This window comes from Saccoglossus kowalevskii, chromosome 3 (genome assembly GCF_978046115.1).
Source record: "Saccoglossus kowalevskii chromosome 3, keSacKowa6.1, whole genome shotgun sequence".
Classification (NCBI taxonomy): Eukaryota; Metazoa; Hemichordata; class Enteropneusta; family Harrimaniidae; genus Saccoglossus; species Saccoglossus kowalevskii.
The window spans coordinates 22,942,816-22,963,436 of NC_140643.1; the positions used below are offsets into that span (position 1 = coordinate 22,942,816).

Here is a 20,621-nt window from a genome sequence, read left to right on the forward strand (position 1 = left end):
TTGGTGCTCTTTGACTTACAGGTAGATTTTCCACATACAGGGATGGCTTTGTACTATCTCACCATTTAGAATCAAAGCCCGAATTTTTATTACTTAAACTGTCCTTTAGAATTGACATTGTTATTATAGTTGTTTGCACTGATACTGGTCACCAAGACAGTTGGCAGAGCATGACTTCTACAGCTTTCTGCATCTGATGCAGACATCATTCAATGAACATATCCATTCCTTGGGTAATGTTCAGTCTAGCCTGTGATAAAATAGGGAGATAGATGGTTTAGTTGATGTGGTGTGGAATAAGATCAGGTGCCTTCAAATAGAGCCTGGGCATAGGTGTCTGAGAAAGTGCAACTGACTCAGTGTGACTAATGGTTGACCAAGCAGCTCTATATTTTAGAACAAGTCCTTGTGCTGCTTTCCACGAACCATTTGTGGAAGTGGACTAGAATGGTCATAGTTAATGATTTCTAACAACTATTTTGTAGAAGAGCAGGTAACTTCAAGATAGCTTTGACTTCCAAGAGCTTTGCTGAAAATTTGCTGATTAGACCAACAAAGCACTGGACGAAGCACTGAACTTCACTGTCACCACACTGGTGTCAGTGCCACTTCAGGTGAAGGCAGAAATTGGATCATGAATACAAGACTGCTGTGACCTGTGAACTTGCTGGTCAAGCAGCAAGCATCACAAACAAAAAGCAGTTGAAATATGTGGGAAATCAGGAACTGGATCAGGGCTGTGTTTGATCTATTTGCATGGATAAATCTAGATGATCACCTTTTGCAAGAGTTTGCTGATGTTGAATACCCTTTTCTACACTACACTGCTCATATAAGACCTGCCCAAAACTGCCACGACCAGCAACGAACGATGCTATATTATGACCAAGATGTTGATGGGCGCATGGTCATCCAACTCTGAAGGAACTTCATTAGACATACTTTAAGTCAGAAATGAATGCTTCGTCTAATCCGAGAGATCCCAAATGATGCTCCAAGTATAAATGCAGAAATCTCAGATTAACAAGCATTAAACAAATGATACTTGGAGCCCTGAGAAGTTCACACACTGATTAATTAGATGTGAAAATAAGTATATATATTCAACATGAATGCCTTCTGGCAATTGAATTTGAAGATGCAATTAAGAGGACCTTTGCCCTCATGTAGTTCCCAGTAATCTTCGATGATCAGAATAAAACCCAATGAGAATACATCAATACATCAACTTGATAGTTATACACTTGTAAGACTGAAACACAATTATATATATATATATATATATATATATATATATATCCATAGACGACTAATTACATCTCTCTAATATCACAAGGCCATTCACATTCATTCACAATGGGCTTCTTCTCTAATATTTCTGACTAGTTACATGTATCCATACACAGTTGAATACTTCTCTAATATTACTGGACTAGTCACATGTATCCATACACGATGGACTACTTCTCCAATATTACTGGACTAATTACATGTATCCATACACAATGGACTACTTCTCTAATATTCCTGACTAATCACATGTATCCATACACAATGGACTACTTCTCTAATATTTCTGGACTAATCACATGTGTTCATACACAATGGACTACTTCTCTCATATTACTTGACTAGTCACATGTATCCATACACGATGGGCTTCTTCTCTAATATCATTGGACTAATCACATGTATCCATACATGATGGACTACTTATCTAATATCACTGGACTAATCACATGTATCCATACATGATGGACTACTTCTCTAATATTACTGGACTAATGACATGTATCCATACATGATGGACTACTTCTCTAATATTACTGGACTAATGACATGTATCCATACATGATGGACTACTTTTCTAACATTACTGGACTAATCACATATCCATACACAATGGACTACTTCTCTAATATCACTGGACTAATCACATGTATCCATCCATGATGGACTACTTCTCTAATATTACTGGACTAATCACATATATCCATACACAATGGACTACTTCTCTAATATCACTGGACTAATCACATGTATCCAAACATGATGGACTATTTCTCTAATATCACTGGACTAATCACATGTATCCATACATGATGGTCTCCTTCTCTAATATTACTGGACTAATCACATGTATCCATACACAATGGACTACTTTCCTTATATTACTGGACTCGTCACTTGTATCCAAACATGGACTACATTTCTAATATCACTGGACCAGTCACAGCAGAATAAATCAGTTCTGCAATTAAAATGTGTGTATCTGTACTCTATACAAGGCACAACTGTGCATCTGTAGGCACTGCTATATGACTGGATGAGTTGCATGAATAACTAACTACATCCCTGCTATTACAGATTGTCACACAAATCCTACAGTAGATGAGTGACAACTCGCATGTATCTTTTCATGTGGGACAGATTTAATATTATTCGACTCGAAAGAATGCGTCCCAGCTCATGAATACGCAAGAAATGTTCATATGTACACTATCCTGGACATATTCCAATCTTAACAATCAACCAATATTATAGAATTCCAAAACATCTGGATATGCGCCAATGGTATTGATGGGGCAGTATCAGAAAAGAGGTCTCCCATGTCATTGTCTGGCAAAATGCCAGGGACTACAAAACCCAGCGGAGCCCTCCAATAACAGCACTCATGTCCTGTTTACAGCGAGTCAGGAATGTACTCGCACTGCTAGAATCAGTCAGTCATGAAACAATCCTGCAAGCAATTTGAAAACCACATTCAACAGAAACGCATTCTGTTTGACGAAGAATCATATCAACTTGGGAGTCCTGCAAAACCACTTTAAACACAGACAACTTTCACATTTGTCTTCATATAAGTTGGTTAAAAGGTAGTATTGGTATTTGCTTTGTTTTTTATTACAAGAGGTGTTTGTCAATTTTAGATAGTTTCGACATTAAAGGACACTGTTGTTTCACCCGACTTTATTTGCAATACTTACCACTTTAAATGTTTGAAACTGTGACAAGGCTGTGACGACGTCACCTGCGCATAAGTCAGATGGCCATAGCGTACGATTGTTTACATTTTTAGCACGTGTTGTTAACGTCACTTGAGAGTCAATTCGCGTGTATGCACAGGTGAGGACCCTCCTGCTTTAAGTCAACTTCAGGCACGATCCACAAAATAGTTCCATTTAGAGTCTAAACTGTTGCAAAAAATTTTGATTGAAAACTAAAAGCAATGTGACATTTTGTCCATTTGGTTCAAAAATTAAAATTTAATTACAGAAAATGTGAACAAAAATATGGGTGGGGAAAAATTTGGCACTAGAAGGGTTACAGACAATGCAGACACACCACCAACCATCCATCCATCTAAGGCACAAATGAGACAGATAGTATGTTTATCTCAAGTGACAAGTTTATTTGAAAGAGGCATTTTGTTTGCACCCAGGCTTTATTTTAGGGAGCAACAGGAAAATCCATCATTGCTGGTGGGGGATGTTTGTGATATGAAAGAAAAGAAATTCTTATGAAAATTCAGCAGATACAGATATAAATACAAGATATACAAAAAAAAAAGTAACCATGGCAACTAAAATGTAAATTTAAGTGTGATAAACTTGATCATAAAAAAATGATATGAAGAAAGCTTTACTAAAATAAATATTTTTATATCGGCCATACTACATTTGATCTACAGGGATATTTTTCGACAAACTTTTATTTCAGATTTACTAATTGCACTTAAGCTCAGACTGTTGTCATATGACTGTCAAATCAAGTGCTGATGAAGCACTTCAGAGATGCGAGAATAAAGTAAGTTTCAAAACTACACCTTTTGGCTTTTGGGTTGTGTTGTAATCAGTTATTTATAGTATTATAGCAAATATGTGGCTTAAAAAAGGTATTTTTATTTATCTAGTTTTATTTACTTATTTTTATATATTTATTGACAATCATAGATCAAAACGCACTAAATCAGTGAACAATATCCTTCTGTATGCATTTATACAAAAAGCGTGACTTGCACTAAAGATGTTTTACTGACTGTGCTCAAAATCTGTATTTACTATAATAGGCAGTGCTCACACATGTAAAACAAAAGTTTGTTTTAAGCAGTTTCAATATCTTTTTAAGGATAGAAAATAGATACTGCCCTCACTGTGGAATTGAAAAGAGTGGTATCAATAGGCACTTCATATATGCACCATAAGCAGGAACAAGATTATTGAAAGTGCATCAAGTGTTGTGGGGGAGAGGTACAGGAAGAGGCACGTAAATCTTTTAATTTACCATTATATCACAACATAAAATTTTAAATTAAAAAAAAAACAATACACTTCTGATAAACACTAAATAAAATGCAGATGTACATATATATTAAAATTTGTGTGAGCTTTTGCGCTTTGTGATAAAATCTGATAAGACAGTATGTAACTGAAATATTGCTCAGATTACACAATGAAATGTGATCATTTTTAGGGTTCTCAATAGGTTCAGAAAGTGAAACTGATACTATTATCTATTACGAAATTCAAAAATGCCAAAATAACTTTCACTGGATGCATATCTCCATATTGTCAATCAGAGTGATATATATCTCATGAATTATTTTACAATATTAGAACATCTACAAAGGAAGGGGTAGTATTCCATGCATTATATGAAAGAAAAAAAATATTTCGATTTTGCATGCCTGTTTTTATGTGTTACTTCAATAGCCCCCAAGGTATTTCCATATTACATTGGGACCTGGAAACTCATTCATTCAAAACAATTAAGCTACTATCAAAGTCTTTCTCATCCCCTGTGTACTTCAACAGTCCTCACTGTACCCTATTTTACATCAGGACCTGGGTACACGTTCATTCAAAATAATTAAGCTACTATCAAATTCTTTCTCATCCCCAGTCTACTTCAACAGTCCTCACTGTACCCTATTTTACATCAGGTCCTGGGTACACGTTCATTTAAACATTTAAGCTTTTTTTTGAAATTCTTTCTCATTCCAAACCTACTGCATAGTTAATCGCAACATGTCAAAACACTTTCAATTCACTATACATGTTGAATGTATCACTACGATCAATTTCCATAACAATTGTATGGCATGTTTAAAAAAAAAAAAATCAAAAAACATGTGCTAAAATTCAATAAAAACAAAAAACGTTCAATATTTACAGAAGAACATAGAGAAAATTACCATGTCCAAAAAGATTTCCACAATAAAAAAAAGAAATGTTTATAAAACATGATGTAACAGCAAAATCTAAAGACAGCTAGTAAATCTTAACGAACTACAGTACTCTAGCACAAATTGCACATTATTATATTACAAAAGATTTTAATATTTTACAAATTGATTTGATGTTTGAGGCACACAATTGTCATAAATATAATAATTAAATTATCTAATAACTATACGACACATTAACATTACATCAGTTGCTGTAAAAAAACTGTTTAAGGTCATCTTATCATAGAAGTTGCATCAAATACAAGCCAAACCAGAAACCATTTTTGTGTGCATGGTATTACAGTTGACAGTCCAAAAAAGAACGTTAACATACAAACATCTTGCTAGAAGTTGTATTATTAAAGTCCTTGTTCTATCTCTCTCTCTCTTCATCTGAATACCCGAAGCCAAGCTGCTTCCTTTTTAGTTTTCATTTTGCAGAGCAATCCAACATTAGGTCAATCAGTGCCAGCATCGCCTGAGGAAATTTAAAAATAGTCAAACATATGATGTTGTCAACACTTTAAGGTTAAGCAGGAGAAGAAACTACGTGATATGCTCAGCTATTTGAGGTCAGCCCAAGACATGACAAAACTAGTGCACAATTAAAAAATGAGTATGTCATGTTAAAATACAAGTACTGTAAAATCTGTATTAGAAGCTGCGGCTTCTATTAAAATGGTACAATGCAACAGAAGGGATGTGGCTTCTATTAGAGCGTCTAAACATATGAGAAATGGTGAATTTTTGGTTCTCAATTATTCAAAAAGAATGGGTGCGACTTTTATTAGAGATGCGGCTTCTAATACAGATTTTACGGTACTACATGTTGTGTGAAGTGAAAAATACTACAAGGCATGTGACATAATAGCGCCCTCTACAGGCAGTATTATACAGATATTAAAGAGAGCAGTTGACATTACAGTGATTCTGATGCAGTTTTAACAACATTAAATTATTTCAATTTTTACAGAAGAACACTGTAGCTGGGAAATGCAGGAAAACGAGCGGTTGATAACATGAAATTGTTCTAAAACAGTTATAACGATAGTGATTGATACAACCAAAGATAGAGAGATAAAGTTATACGCAACTGTGTGATGAAGATCCTACGACCGATTACAAATTTCTAGAAATACCATTAGAAATGAGCGAGTCTAAACAAGTCTTGTGTGTATTCAGCTAAGCTCGTTTTTTTTCTACACTGTTCTTGATGTTTGTACAGCACCAGTATATACCGGTACTGTCTGTTTCTTGTATAAACAGATAACCTCACTCATTTCTGTTTGCACAATCAAACCTTTCAATGGTTTAATTACCGACACGAATCCATGATGTATTGGCTAGGGTTGGACCATGTATGAATAGAACTAATTCGAAATAGGATCTTAATCGTATATCACCATACATGGTTAACTTTTTCACCACCAGACTTCAATATTTCTGGAAAGGAGCCCTATTTTTATATTCTTCAATATTTCTGGAAAGGAGCCCTATTTTTATATTCTTCAATATTTCTGGAAAGGAGCCCTATTTTTATATTCTTCAATATTTCTGGAAAGGAGCCCTATTTTTATATTCTTCAATATTTCTGGAAAGTAGCCCTATTTTTATATTCTTCAATATTTCTGGAAAGGAGCCCTATTTTTATATTCAATATTTCTGGAAAGGAGCCCTATTTTTATATTCTTCAATATTTCTGGAAAGGAGCCTTATTTTTATATTCTTCAATATTTCTGGAAAGGAGCCCTATTTTTATATTCTTCAATATTTCTGGAAAGGAGCCCTATTTTTATATTCTTCAATATTTCTGGAAAGGAGCCCTATTTTTATATTCAATATTTCTGGAAAGGAGCCCTATTTTTATATTCTTCAATATTTCTGGAAAGGAGTTTTATTTTTATATTCTTCAATATTTCTGGAAAGGAGCCCTATTTTTATACTCTTCAATATTTCTGGAAAGGAGCGCTATTTTTAAAGCCAACACACAAAATTTTAGTCGATTTTCAGTTTGCCTATTTTTGTCTCAATCTTCTCAAGGAAAGTGCAGACTATAAACGAGACTATTTTGTGAATTTGTGATGAAAATAGGGAACTGGTGGTGAAAAGGTTATATTTATCATTGATGCAACTGTCTAATAATAGGAATAACAAGTATCAGCTTCATGGCCTCTACTGAATAAAGATGATAAAATAAGGGATTTTTTTTATTCACTGTGAGACCTTGCATATTGTGTGAAAGGAACAGGCCAGATGTCAGCTGAAAAAAACAACTTAAATCTGAATTTAAATTTCTTTTTTTAGAGCTCCATGTCAAAATGCAGATCTTTTAAGAGGGGAATATTGCATTGTGATTCCCTTACTTTATCAAAATTGACCATCATCGTATGTGTACAAGAACAGTATTGTTAAAGTGTGGAAATACCGAAACAATTTCATGTTTGTCAAATGTGAACTTTTAATGTCACTGTGACGGTATGACCCTTGTCCTATTTTTCTGTTCAATTTCATCAACAATGCAGGATCTCGCTTTGAACAGAAGAAATGAAAAATTATATTGACATTTACCCTGATGAGTGGTTTATAACATTGTCTCCGGGACGACAACATCATGCCCATATGCCTTCTTCTTCATCCTATATGCAACACATGAAAAACAGTGAGAAATGATAAGTTACCATATGATACCAACCATCTAAATGACAAATGTGTTTGTGTGTGTGAATGAATAAAATAAAACTTGTCAATTTGATGGCATAATACATCTTACAAACTACAGAAGTGTAACACGTATGCATAACATACTGCTGTGTACACTTGACAAATAATAGTGACATGTAAATTCATTGAAATTAAAATATTAATCATACATAATTGTTTAATTATTAACCTTTTCATCACCAGACTTTCTAGCCCAAATTTTTTTGCACTTTTTTCTTAAATTCTTCATTATTTTTGGAAATGAACCCTAATTTTAGAGCTAACAGAAACAATTTTAGTCAATTTTTAGTTTTTACTCAAAAGATTTGGCTATTGTCCCAATCGTCTGAAGGAAAGTTTAGACTATAAATGGAACTATTTTGTGGATTTGTGATGAAAATAGGGAAAGAACTGGTGGTGAAAAGGTTAATATACTAACGGCAAAACTGTTGAGTATCATTAATTGCGTTAATAAAAAAAACCTTGATATGAAATTAATATCTGAGTTATTCCAAAATAGGACTCTAAAAACTACATCCATCACTCTTGGTCCATTTGAGAATATGAATGACCTTGATAGTAGAGATGTTCCATTCTTATTCGTAATGAGGTGATAAAACCAAATCAGAACCAAATGATCCAGAAATTTGAAAGATTTAAAGAGATACAGTGAATTAAGTACAACTAATGATTGTTTATGGTGTTAGCTACATGGTTGAAATGTTATAGCGAGTGCAATAACCTAGAAACAGTCTTTCCCCATCTTATCTTTTTTCCATGCAATATATATATATATATATATATATATATATTGAAACTGAGATCCTGTTGTAACATTTAAGATAGAAGCTTACTCACAATTTTTGTTAAAAAAGTCATAAATCGTTTGACAATATTCGTTGGTTTATTACATAAAATCATGAAGCTATTGTTCCATGAGATAGCTTTCTTTTGTGTGTTAGTGGCGTTTTTTGAGAAACTTAAAAATCACTATTTTTAGAACAACTCCATAAAACACAATGTAAAACAAATGCATTTTTGACATTTTTTTTAAAGCCCAGATTTTAAAAATAATTCAGGACAATCAAAAGTACGTATCATTAGCAATATATGATTGTTTCAGCCCACAATTTGAGATACGACATAATGGTACATGTACTAAAAATGCTGCCAAAATGGCCACTATCCACTAAAATACAAGTATCATTTTCTCAAAAATGAGGCTGGTGGGCCCTAACTTTTTTCAAATCAGTATCACCATATAGCCCAAGGGTACAACTTATTGCAAAATGAATAAATTTGCATTTATGAGTAGGCTTCTACTTTTAGTACAGGGTACACAGTGAGGCCAATCTTGGTAGCAATGCATACCGTGATTTATATACATATATACTGCAGGGAAAAATGACGAAAGGAAAAAACATTTCAAATAGTAATTGTGTCAATATTTTACTTAAACTTTGGTATCATGAAGACATAATAATTTGAAGTGTACTGAAAATCAAATACTGAGCGAGTTTATTAAATGCACTCACTATTTTAATGATGTATGTAGTCTTGTTGATGCCTGGCCTACTACAAGACTACATTGTATGAATATACATGTTTTAATGACCAACTACCCACTACCCTAGTATGATATTAACATCTACCAATGACAGGAGAGTTGGTTGGGAATACAGGTGTTGCATGCTATATACATACCCAATAAAATAACATCAAAACAAATCACAATATTTACCATTATTCATGCAACAAAGAAAAGACGACAATAAGCAACATGCACAAGATACGATACCAATAAGTCAACCAACAGACGTGTGTGAATGGTCAATGCATTTGTGATATGAATGCTGGTTTGAACTTTGTCGTTTCCAAAAGTTTTCAAACACAGCTGCAGGTATCTGGCATGCTCGCTATTTCCAGCAAAGCAGGTTATGTAATAAACAAGTTTGGTTGGTGCAGATCAAATCAATGTCAAGCATTTCTATTGCAACATATTTAGAAGACATTATCGCATCTTGTGACCACATCGGCACGATGGGTGTCAATAAGAGAACTAGCATATAGCAAAAACAAGGCATTTCTAATCTATCTGTTGCATGACTGTGTGCAATAATACATTTTTAAAGTGAATTAATTGAAATATGTGGTGACTGCAGATATAAACATGAATGATAAACTAATGAAAAAGCCAGAAAGGTTTTCTCCTATTATCAACTTTATATTAAAGTATTCGTGTGTACCTTTAATGAGTTTTCCTAAAGCGCAAGCAAAGGATAAAGGTGCAAATGTCAAAATGAAACAAAGCAACATGTGAGTAAATTAAAGAGAGAAGCCAACAAATGGAAAGTTGTATGAAAACCAATATTTGCTATACCAATTATACCAGTTACAGGTAGACACACAATCTGATGAAAATCAGATCTACCGGTAGATAGAGGGTCTGGTCTCTTAAAGGGCGGTATTTATAGGTTTGAATTTCATGTGAACAATCAATTAATTTTACATACATTGTGTACATCGCTATGAGTTCGCATAACAAACATGACGCGACACAAGCACTGACATTTAAACATCTGACTAGTTACCTATATGCAAATAGTATTCATTCAGCAGACTAACAGTCTAACATGTGTTTTCATTGGTTTCTCATCATGTCAGATCTGAATGTGATTTGCATAGCTAATTGGCCAGAAAATAGTTGGTGGTGCTATGCATCAGTGAGGCAGATGACAAAATTGAACTTTGAATGCCATATTTTTCCCCTCAAAAATTTATCCTTTTGTACCTTTTCATTATTAATTTTAGACGAAAAGAACACAGTTTTCCAATGGCTACAGATCTTGATCAAAATGGTAGAAAGTGTCAAGAACTGAATTTGGTATTCAAAAAGTGAAAAGAGACTGGAACCTCTATCTGTACTTTGATCTCATTTTAATCACACTGAGGTACCAGTAGTAAATTATTTAAAGCAAGAAAGTGAAGCACAGTGTGTATAGGGAATGGCTGTTAAGTAATAAAGAATGATGTTATCTGCAGATATGAATTATCTATTCACCAGAGTTGAATACATAAACTGCAAAGAAACTTATGGGTTTTACATAAAAGACAGTAAACTAACATCCAAAAAATGAATGCATGAAATGTCTGGCAAAATTGGTGTAAGCATGAAAACAGCTGCAACAATGACAAAAAGAGCAAAGTGCTGGAAATGTTAATGTTAGCTTGAAAACCTCACTGGACGATCATTACAGACCAAATAGATGTACCTATACAGTGCTTCTCTTGGAGTCATTCACTCAATATACATGAATACAATTAACCACATTTCAATGACAACACATTATACAAAACTATATATTGCAAATAAGCCACCTTTCAGCAACAAGAATTGGTGTCATGTGTACATAATATATAGACACCTGCACACATAGCAAAATATATATTATCTTATAATAAAAAATAATGATACAAACAACGGTCTCAGCAAGATAAGGAAAAAGGTATGAAAGTGGAAGGAGTAGAATTGACAGACTGAATAAGAATAAGAGAGGAGAGAATGCTAGAGACCTGGTCTGGTGAGGGACTTTGTACCTCGTTGTTATGATCTCCATTTTGGTTTTGCTGCTGCTGAATCAGCTTCATTCGCCTTTCAGTCTGAAATAATATAAAATAATATTTATCATTTTATATAACAAGTTTTATAAGAAGCAAAGTGATAACAGGAAAATGATGTCAACGGGGATAACAAGATATTATATTAATTCCTGTCTTACCTGTTGCTTGAGCTGCTTGACAAGTGCATCTTTTTCTTTTTTAAGCCTTCTTATTTCTTCCTCAGTTCTTGCATTCTTGATAGATTTCGAACTCATTTCAATTAAGGCAATATTGGCATCTTTTTCACAAATGGCAGCTTGGAGAGCTTCTTGTCTGTCAAAAAAAAAAGTTCATATAGTTAGTCAAAGGAGGTGCAGCTATTTAGAATATTGGAAAACTGATACCCTCCCGCAGCAGTATGATTTAGATGGCCTATGCAATAAACAAGGAAGATGTAGATGTTTGTTGTCAGATCCTCTATATTCCTAAACTACAATCTGATCTGAAGTTTGTTTTCAACAACTGATTTAATCAATTTAATCAGACCACATGCAAAATTCAATGCCTCAGTAGTATTTATCTTCAAAAGTAAAAAGTATCAATTTTTACACAACGACTAGCGGAAGTCTTTTGCATGTCCATATACAATTATCAGAAATGGCATCTTTGTAAACTATGAGAAACTATTTGCATGGTTAGAACCACAGTCAGCTGGCGTATCAATCAGTTTGCATACATATCTGTCATTTTGAAGATTAGGAGTGTGTTTCTTAGAATTATCATTCATCCCAGTAACCACAATATCACACTAAAATTAATATTAACTTAAATATAGAATTGGCAGACAAGCTGCAGAATTTACATTATAAATCAAACACTGTTATATCATTTCTATCCACGGTTCACAACAAAATGCATACATCAGCTAAGGGCATCAGCAATGGCAGATTAGATCCTGATCTATCTCCAGGTTAAAAGATCACCTTCAATTTTCCATCTATCACTCAGTCATGAGTACAAACAATCATACAACAATGACACCGTGATTGCGATGGTTTAATCAAGACTAATAATGGTTTGACAAAGCACAAGCGAAATGGGGGTGAAAAACTCGTTCTAAAAAAGGTGTTATTGTTAGCATTCTAATATTCTGTGTCAGTGTAGCGATAAAATAAAACTGTACACATAATTTCCAATTCTATAGTATCGTAATCCTATCAATTCGGCCATGTAAAAATAACTATTTTTGAGAGTGGCCGATTTATCAGAAGAAAAACAGAAATTATTTTTTTGTGTGGTCGAATTATCAGAGGCATATTTTGAGTGGTCGAATTATAGGGGTATAAATTCTAGCAACTGAACTGCAGGATTGAGAACGAAAAAGAAACTACCACTTCAAGAAGAGAACGCAACAGACACAGCAGCAGCGCCGCTACATGTACCATGTCGCTGGTAAGCTAAACCCTTATACATTTCCATAATCAGCACTTTCATTATGTTTATGAGGTTTTTTGTATTTTTTGTACCAAATTTTGGAAGTCAATGTTACAAATGAAAACACATGATGATAGTGATTTGACCAACAAAACATTTATACCACCAATCGATAAGATCAAATTATTCAAAAGAGGGACAGAAAGATCATAACTTTGAGATCAATCAGTACGGTTTGAAATTTATTATTCAACAAGCTTTTATGTTTATTATGCACCGAGCGTTAGTGATATTCAACTCACTTCATTTCTAAAACTTCAGCAAGTTGTTTTCGTCTTTCCACTAGCATAGCTTGCATCTTGGCTTCTTTGTCTTTCAATGCCATGGTAGTGTCAGCTAGTTTACCACTAGTTGCTGATAAATGCTTCTTTAAAGTGTCTTTATCTTTGCTAATATCTTCCAACTATGGAAAGAACAAATTATTATTATAATACATTTAGCACCAGACAATAGAATTTACCATAAAAAGCGTCTCTGTATTCATTCAAACTTTCTAATTATTCCTTATTTGGAGACTACATCGCCAGCATTTGATATTATTGACGTTTTAATAATACACTTAAATATTATTCTTTGTTTACATTAGGATGCAGAATCCTTATACTGTAAAAGGATTAGTTATTCACTGGGTTTTAATTACGCTTATTTCGCTGACTGGAGAATGCACTAAATTAAAACCCAGGGAATATGTAAAATTTAGCATAGAACACATTAAATGATAAAACGGTAAATTTAAAACCCACTGAATATGCCAGAAATGCTAATCAGTGAAATTTAAACCCAGTGAAAATTAGTCATTTTACAGTAACACATGGTGGAAATAGTAACTGCGCACAAACGTTCACATAACGTAAACACAATTTCCTCTGCCATTTTGGGCCATTAACTCGTTAAAATAATCACTACAAGCAGGAAAATGATGTAAAATAATAAGGCTGCCATAAGTGTTTCAGAAAGTATGCAATAAAATAAACTTTGAAATAAATTTAAAATATTTTTACATTGTACCCAGTTTCTCAAAAATAATTGTCAATAATTGTAAGAGCACCAAATAAATATGTGATGAGAAAGTATTATGAAAATCATAAAACCACACAGGTGAAAGCGGTCATAAGAATGTCAAATCATCGTCATTTTGCAAAAATATTAGAAAATGAGATTTTTACTTTCCTATATATAGCAACTAATGCATCTCAATTGAGAATTCATAGTACCCTTTTTACACACCTGTTTTTCCACAGCAGACAGCATGGCTTGCTGCTGGGCGAGCACCATTTCTCTTTCAGCAGTGATGTTTACACTTTCCTTCAAAGCTTCCTCTAATTCCTCTATTCTGTCATCTTTTTGTTTTATGGAATCCTACAATAAGATTTGATTTAGTCAATAAAACATACCTTATCACACAATATTATCATCTCATTTCATCCTTCCCTAAGGGAGGCCCCAGAAATAAGTCAAATACACCAAGCCATTGAAAATGACACAGTCCCCGTTAAATTTTTGAAAGTTCTCTTTGTGCTCGTCATATTAAAGCGGAGGGGTTGTCGTGAGCATGTCCTTGAAACTTGAGTTCCAAGTGGCGTATACAACAGATTGTTTATTTACATCAAAACACTTGTTCAGTGCAGTAGTAATATGGCCAAAAATAAAAACAGCCGTTATTCGGCCATCTTTGATCTGATTATGAAACACACTGATATGTATGATGTATGTGCCAAATACGAATGAAAATGGTACATAAATTGTGGAAATATAGTAGTAAGGCCAAAAAGTCAGATGGCTGTCAATCGGACATCCTTGACCAGATTTTGAAACAAATTGTCATGGACATGCATCCTAACATGTATAAAGTACATGTATGTGCCAAATTTGAATGAAAACTGACAGAGCACGTCCTAGATAACGCATAAAAAAATCAAAGAAAGCGTAGAAAGAACTCCCATGTGCCGAGAGTATTGGAGACACATTAAATATAATTCGAAATTACTTAGCTGAAAACTAATTATGCAAATTAGAAAATTAATTTGACCAGATTTGAGTGTAAAACTAATGAGGTCTGCGCAATGTAACAGAAAATCTATGTCTCCAAGTTTAATTGAAATGTGATTAGAACCAAAAAATTATGAATTATTATGCTTATTAGGGAATTAATATGAACAGATTTTTACCCCAAACTAATTAGGTTTGTACATTGTCCTAGAGCATCTTTGTACTAAGTTTCATTGAAATGGAATAATTAGTACCGTGAAAACTCCAAAATTTCGACCCCTCTAAAAATTCGATTGGCTATTTATTTGCCGGGTTTCGGTGTTTTATTTACCTCCAAATTTTCGACTCCACTAAAAATTGCCGACTCATTCTTATTCGAAAATTGCGACCAGTTTTAGTTTTCCCCCAAACGAAAAAAAAAACCGATGTGAGCGTTCAAACGGGACCTTCCTCGAAGGCATGAATCCGGGTTTCTGATTGACTGAGAGATTTTTATTTTATTGGTAACGAAAATATATTCTAAATAAACGAAGTTTCAAATAAAAACGAACACAAAAATCTCGGCATGCTGAGTTTCTGAATTGTTGATTATTACTGTACTCAGTAGTGATTATAATAATGTACACAAAATAAATTTGTTGAATGGTTATGAAATACAAATAAAAGTCAACTAAGTTTCATCGTAAGCGAATGATTCCGGTCTCGTATAAACGTTTGATGCTGTAGGATATCCGCCATGTTCTCTTAGGTCAAATAGGTCAAATCGCTAATTAACCAATCAAAAAGCTGGATGATGCCAACGTGTTCAAATTACCATAGCTTATTTAAATATGTTAATGTTATTGAACGCAATGCGAAGAGATTGATGTTGTAGTACGATATTTTGGCTTGGATTTTGATGCGAAAACGGCATGATTTTTTTTTAAATAAAAAAATTAGTTGTTTTTAAAAAATAAACTGGTCATCTGAAGAATAATTTAACATTGTTCACAGTGATAACAGCTCATTCTCGAAAGGAAGCTTACCCGCTCACGCTAGTCACGATAAAAATCATACACGTGTACTCTTGAATAGACAGACGTCAATGACTACGGTAAAACTTAGACTCTATTTTAGCCGGCAGGATTGATTGAAATGTCCGAAAAATGACGCCAAAATACACGTTAAAAGTCCCATTTTATTTTCTTAAATCCCATTTTATTTTTTAATCCAAGGGCGAATTTACGGCAGAATTTGGTCCCTCAAATAAGGGACACGTGAGCTTTGATTCTAACCGGATACATTGCACTGGGTCGGGGAGATAGTTTGCTAAACTTCCATGTATCTTTTGTCCAATGGGTACCTGTACTTCGAACATTCGCAAGTTTTCCTAGGTAGTGCGAGACAGCTTTGTCTTTTGACCTATTAGTTTTGTGCTGACCTCTTCTGCGCGTCTTGATGTTTTGTTTTGCTTGTCATAATACTCACTGATTGATGACTTTGTTTAGATTTTGAGTTACAACTCGGCCACGACTCTAAAAACATGTCACATTTCTAACGCCAATTATTTAAAACCGGTCGAAATTTTGGAGTTTTTACGGTACTTTAGATATCAGTGTGAAAGCTTAAAATTGGTTAATTATGCAAATTAGGTAATTAATATGTACAGATTGTAACCCACAATTATTCAGGTCTGTCTATTGTCCTACAGCATCCATGTACATTCATTGATATGTGATGTATAGTACCTGAGATATCAGTGTGAAAGTTGGTTAATTATGCAAATTAGGTGATTAATATGCACAAATATTTACCGGAAACTAATTGGGTCTGCATAATTCTAGATTCATTGAAATGTAAATGATTAGTACTTTAGATATCAGTAGAAAAGCTGAAAATTAATTATGCAAATTAGGTAATTAATATGCACAATTATTTACCCTAAAACTAATCAGGTCTCTGCATAGTCCTAAAGGATCTATGTACCAAGTTTCATTGAAATGCGATGATTAGTACTTGAGATACCCATGGAAAAGCTGAAAATTAACTAATTATGCAAATTAGGTGATTAATATGCACAAATATTTATCGAAAACAATCAATCTCTGCATAGTCCTTGAGTATGTAAGTACCAAGTTTCATTGAAATGTAATGCTAACTACTTATATCAAATGCTGAAAATTAATTAATTATGCAAATTAGGTAATTAATATGTACTGATATTACCATAAAAACTATCAGGTCTGTGCAGTGTCGTATGACATCTATGTACCAAGTTTCATTTGAAATGTGATGATTAGTACTTGAGATATCAGTGGAAAAACCGAAAATTGACTAATCATTATGCAAATTAGGTAATTAGTATCCACGGATTATTACCAAAAACTAATCAAAACCTAGCATTAGTTCAGAGCATCTATGTACCAAGTTTCATCAAAATCCAATGAGTGGTTGTTTAGATATCAGTGGAACAGTCATGGAACCACTAAAACATAGCTAATTATCATGTAAATTAGGTAATTAATATGCACGGATTTTTACCAAAAATTAATCAAATCTGCGCATATGTTCAGAGCATCTATGTACCAAGTTTCATCAAAATCCAATGAGTGGTTCTTTAGATATCAGTGGAACAGTCATAGAACAGCTAAAAATTAGCTAATTATCATGCAAATTAGGTAATTAACGAGCATGGATTTTTACCAAAACCTAATCAAATCTGCGCATTGGCCCAGAGCATCTATGCACCAAGTTTCATCAAAAACCGATGTATGGTTCTTGAGATAGCAGTGGAACAGTCGGACACACATACACACACACATACACACATACACACATACACACATACAGACACACTAACTGCAAAGACTCCCATTTTGTGCTTCGCACATGGGAGTCAAAAACAAGATGCCTGCCAGTCGACCATCTTTGACCCAATTGCGCAATAAATCGTCATGGACATGTATCCTACCAAATTTGAATGACAACTGACAAAGCATGTCCAAAATACAACATTTTCAAAAAACAAGATGGCTGCCAGTCGGGCATTTTGAATCGAATCACTAAACCACTGCATGTGCATATGTCCCAAATAAGGTACTAGGCACATGCAAAGAATGAACAGAATCGGTCCACAGGATTCTGAAATACGACTCTGGACGGATGCACGGACACACAAACGGAGACCGAATTATAAGTCCCCGTTTTCAGACTTTGTTAGCGATGCGCATTTCAATTAAAGAACAAAAGATATCATTAGAAAATGAACAATATGCATAGTATCAAAGCAATGGGACTTGCTGTTTTCAACAAGAATTCAAAAATATCATTTTTCACCATAAATGATTGTGGTTTTTAACAAGAAAAAAATATCACTTTTTACCAAAAATGACAAAAATATTCACCAAAATTAGAGAATTAAAGATATCATTACAAAATGAACAAATCTGAGAGAGGTCCACATGTAGTACCTATATATGTGATATCAAAGGAATTGGACTTGCGGTTTTTAACAAGAAGTGGAAAATATCACTTTTTACCAAAAATGACAAAAATATTCACCCAAATTAGAGAATTAAAGATATCATTACAAAATGAACAAATCTGAGAGAGGTCCACATGTAGTACCTATATATGTAATATCAAAGCAATTGGACTAGCGGTTTTTAACAAGAAGTTGAAAATAACACTTTTTACCAAAAATGACAAAAACATTCACCAAAATTAGAGAATTAAAGATATCATTACAAAATGAACAAATCTGAGAGAGGTCCACATGTAGTACCTATATATGTAATATCAAAGCAATTGGACTTGCGGTTTTTAACAAGAAGTCGAAAATATCACTTTTTACCAAAAATGACAAAAATATTCACCAAAATTAGAGAATTGAAGATATGATCATGAAATGAACAAATCTGAGAGAGGTCCACATGTAGTTTCTATATATGTAATATCAAAGCAATTGGACTTGCAGTTTTTAACAAGAAGTTGAAAATATCACTTTTTACCAAAAATGTTCACCAAAATTAGATAATTGAAGATATCATCATGAAATGAACAAATCTGAGAGAGGTCTACCCAAGGTACATACGGTATACACCAAGTATCAAAGCATTCAGGCTTGTCGTTTTCAAGAAGAAGTCAAAAAAGTTAAACATTGACACGGACGACGGACAATCACTCATATGATAAGCTCCGCTCGACAAAGTCGACAGCGGAGCTAAAAAGATGTGGAGAGTGATTTTTACTGTACATGTAACATGCTGGGATGTTGCAGGGCCTTCTTGAATGTATTTTTTTATCCATAGGAAGTAAAATGATTGGGTTACTTTAATTCGATGATTTCGGAAATTTGAAGAAACAACTTTACTACACCAAGGGAAAATGTATTTGTAATTTCATGAGTCCAGAAAAACAGTGATATATTTTATAGCATTGAACATTCAACATTGCAGTGTGTTTTGTAAAATTTAGTTATCATACATGCGCACAACCTAGGGCTGACAGGATAAGGGTTTAACTATCAAATCATGATTGGTGTAATCTTCTACATGTAATTGTGATGTCCATGTTCTGTCATGTTCCATGAGAGTGGTTTTATTATTCAATGATTATTCAAGAACGAACACAGTGTAACAAGTTATTACAGACCTGTAATTGTTGTGAATCATCACTGAGGTCTCCTTCTCGTCTGCGGGCCGCTTCCAGTAACTGGGCATTCTTCTTCTTTTGTGTCACTTGCTCTCGTTTCAAAGTGGCTAGCCTCTTACTTGCATCTTTCAATTGCCTAGTACACAAATGGAGAACAAAATATCTTGATATTATTAGTTTTTAATTCAATACAGAGATATTACAATGAAGATGTGGTGTCCACACCAACCACAAACAAGTCTGTCTGTACTACGATGATCAAATCGGCATGCAATGTCCTACCTAGTATGGCTACTGGTATTGGTTGATATTCAAAAGCATGCTATTAGATTTCTTCCGAAAAATTGAGGTGTTAATTTAGATTTTTTTTTTTTAAATTGATCACCAACTAATATGAAGTAGGGTTAGTTTTGTGTGTGTGTAATAAATAAAAATAAATAAATGAATGAATAAATAAATAAATAAATAAATAAAAAAATAAATAAATAAATAAATAAATAAATAAATAAATAAATAAATAAATAAATAAATAAATAAATAAATAAATAAATAAATAAATAAATAAATAAATAAATAAATAAATAAATAAATAAATAAATAAATAAATAAATAAATAAATAAATAAATAAATAAATAAATAAATAAATAAATAAATAAATAAATAAATAAATAAATATAGATAAATGCTGCCACTGTAAAACATGAGAATTGAATTGAAGTAATGGGGTATATAGAAGAGTGCACTGAAGAATCTGCAACTAAGAGAAGAAGGAATGAGAAGTGCAAAAATGGGGATAGAAAAGGTCAAAGCTGAGAGCAGCAAAGACACCACTCACCCTTCAAATTCTCCTTCAAGTTTACTAGTAAGCGGTAATAAAGTACGATAGAAATTACATTATGAAGTAAAGCAATAAGAGGCCAGTTATGTAAATCAGTGATAAAGAAGTATCAGCTACAACCAAGAGTTCTGAACATTGTG

General features: G+C 33.4%; 1 protein-coding gene across 8 annotated transcripts in view; it reads right to left on the reverse strand.

Annotated features, from left to right (window-relative positions):
* Positions 1 to 3,387: 3,387 nt before the first annotated feature.
* Positions 3,388 to 20,621, reverse strand: part of LOC100374828 (ELKS/Rab6-interacting/CAST family member 1-like) — a 60,652-nt gene continuing 43,418 nt past the window's right edge. For 4 of the 8 annotated variants that reach the window (XM_085496908.1, XM_085496914.1, XM_085496910.1 and 1 more), the window contains 9 exons: positions 20,479 to 20,502; positions 19,643 to 19,778; positions 14,249 to 14,380; positions 13,264 to 13,424; positions 11,707 to 11,860; positions 11,501 to 11,587; positions 10,174 to 10,188; positions 7,796 to 7,863; positions 3,388 to 5,705 (listed from right to left, as the gene is read on the reverse strand). In XM_085496908.1, the coding sequence (XP_085353034.1) occupies positions 7,837 to 7,863; positions 10,174 to 10,188; positions 11,501 to 11,587; positions 11,707 to 11,860; positions 13,264 to 13,424; positions 14,249 to 14,380; positions 19,643 to 19,778; positions 20,479 to 20,502 (736 nt within the window). In that variant the 3' untranslated portion in view covers positions 3,388 to 5,705; positions 7,796 to 7,836. The remainder of the gene's footprint in view (positions 5,706 to 7,795; positions 7,864 to 10,173; positions 10,189 to 11,500; positions 11,588 to 11,706; positions 11,861 to 13,263; positions 13,425 to 14,248; positions 14,381 to 19,642; positions 19,779 to 20,478; positions 20,503 to 20,621) is intronic. The other 4 variants (XM_085496912.1, XM_085496913.1, XM_085496909.1 and 1 more) reach the window with 4 other exon arrangements.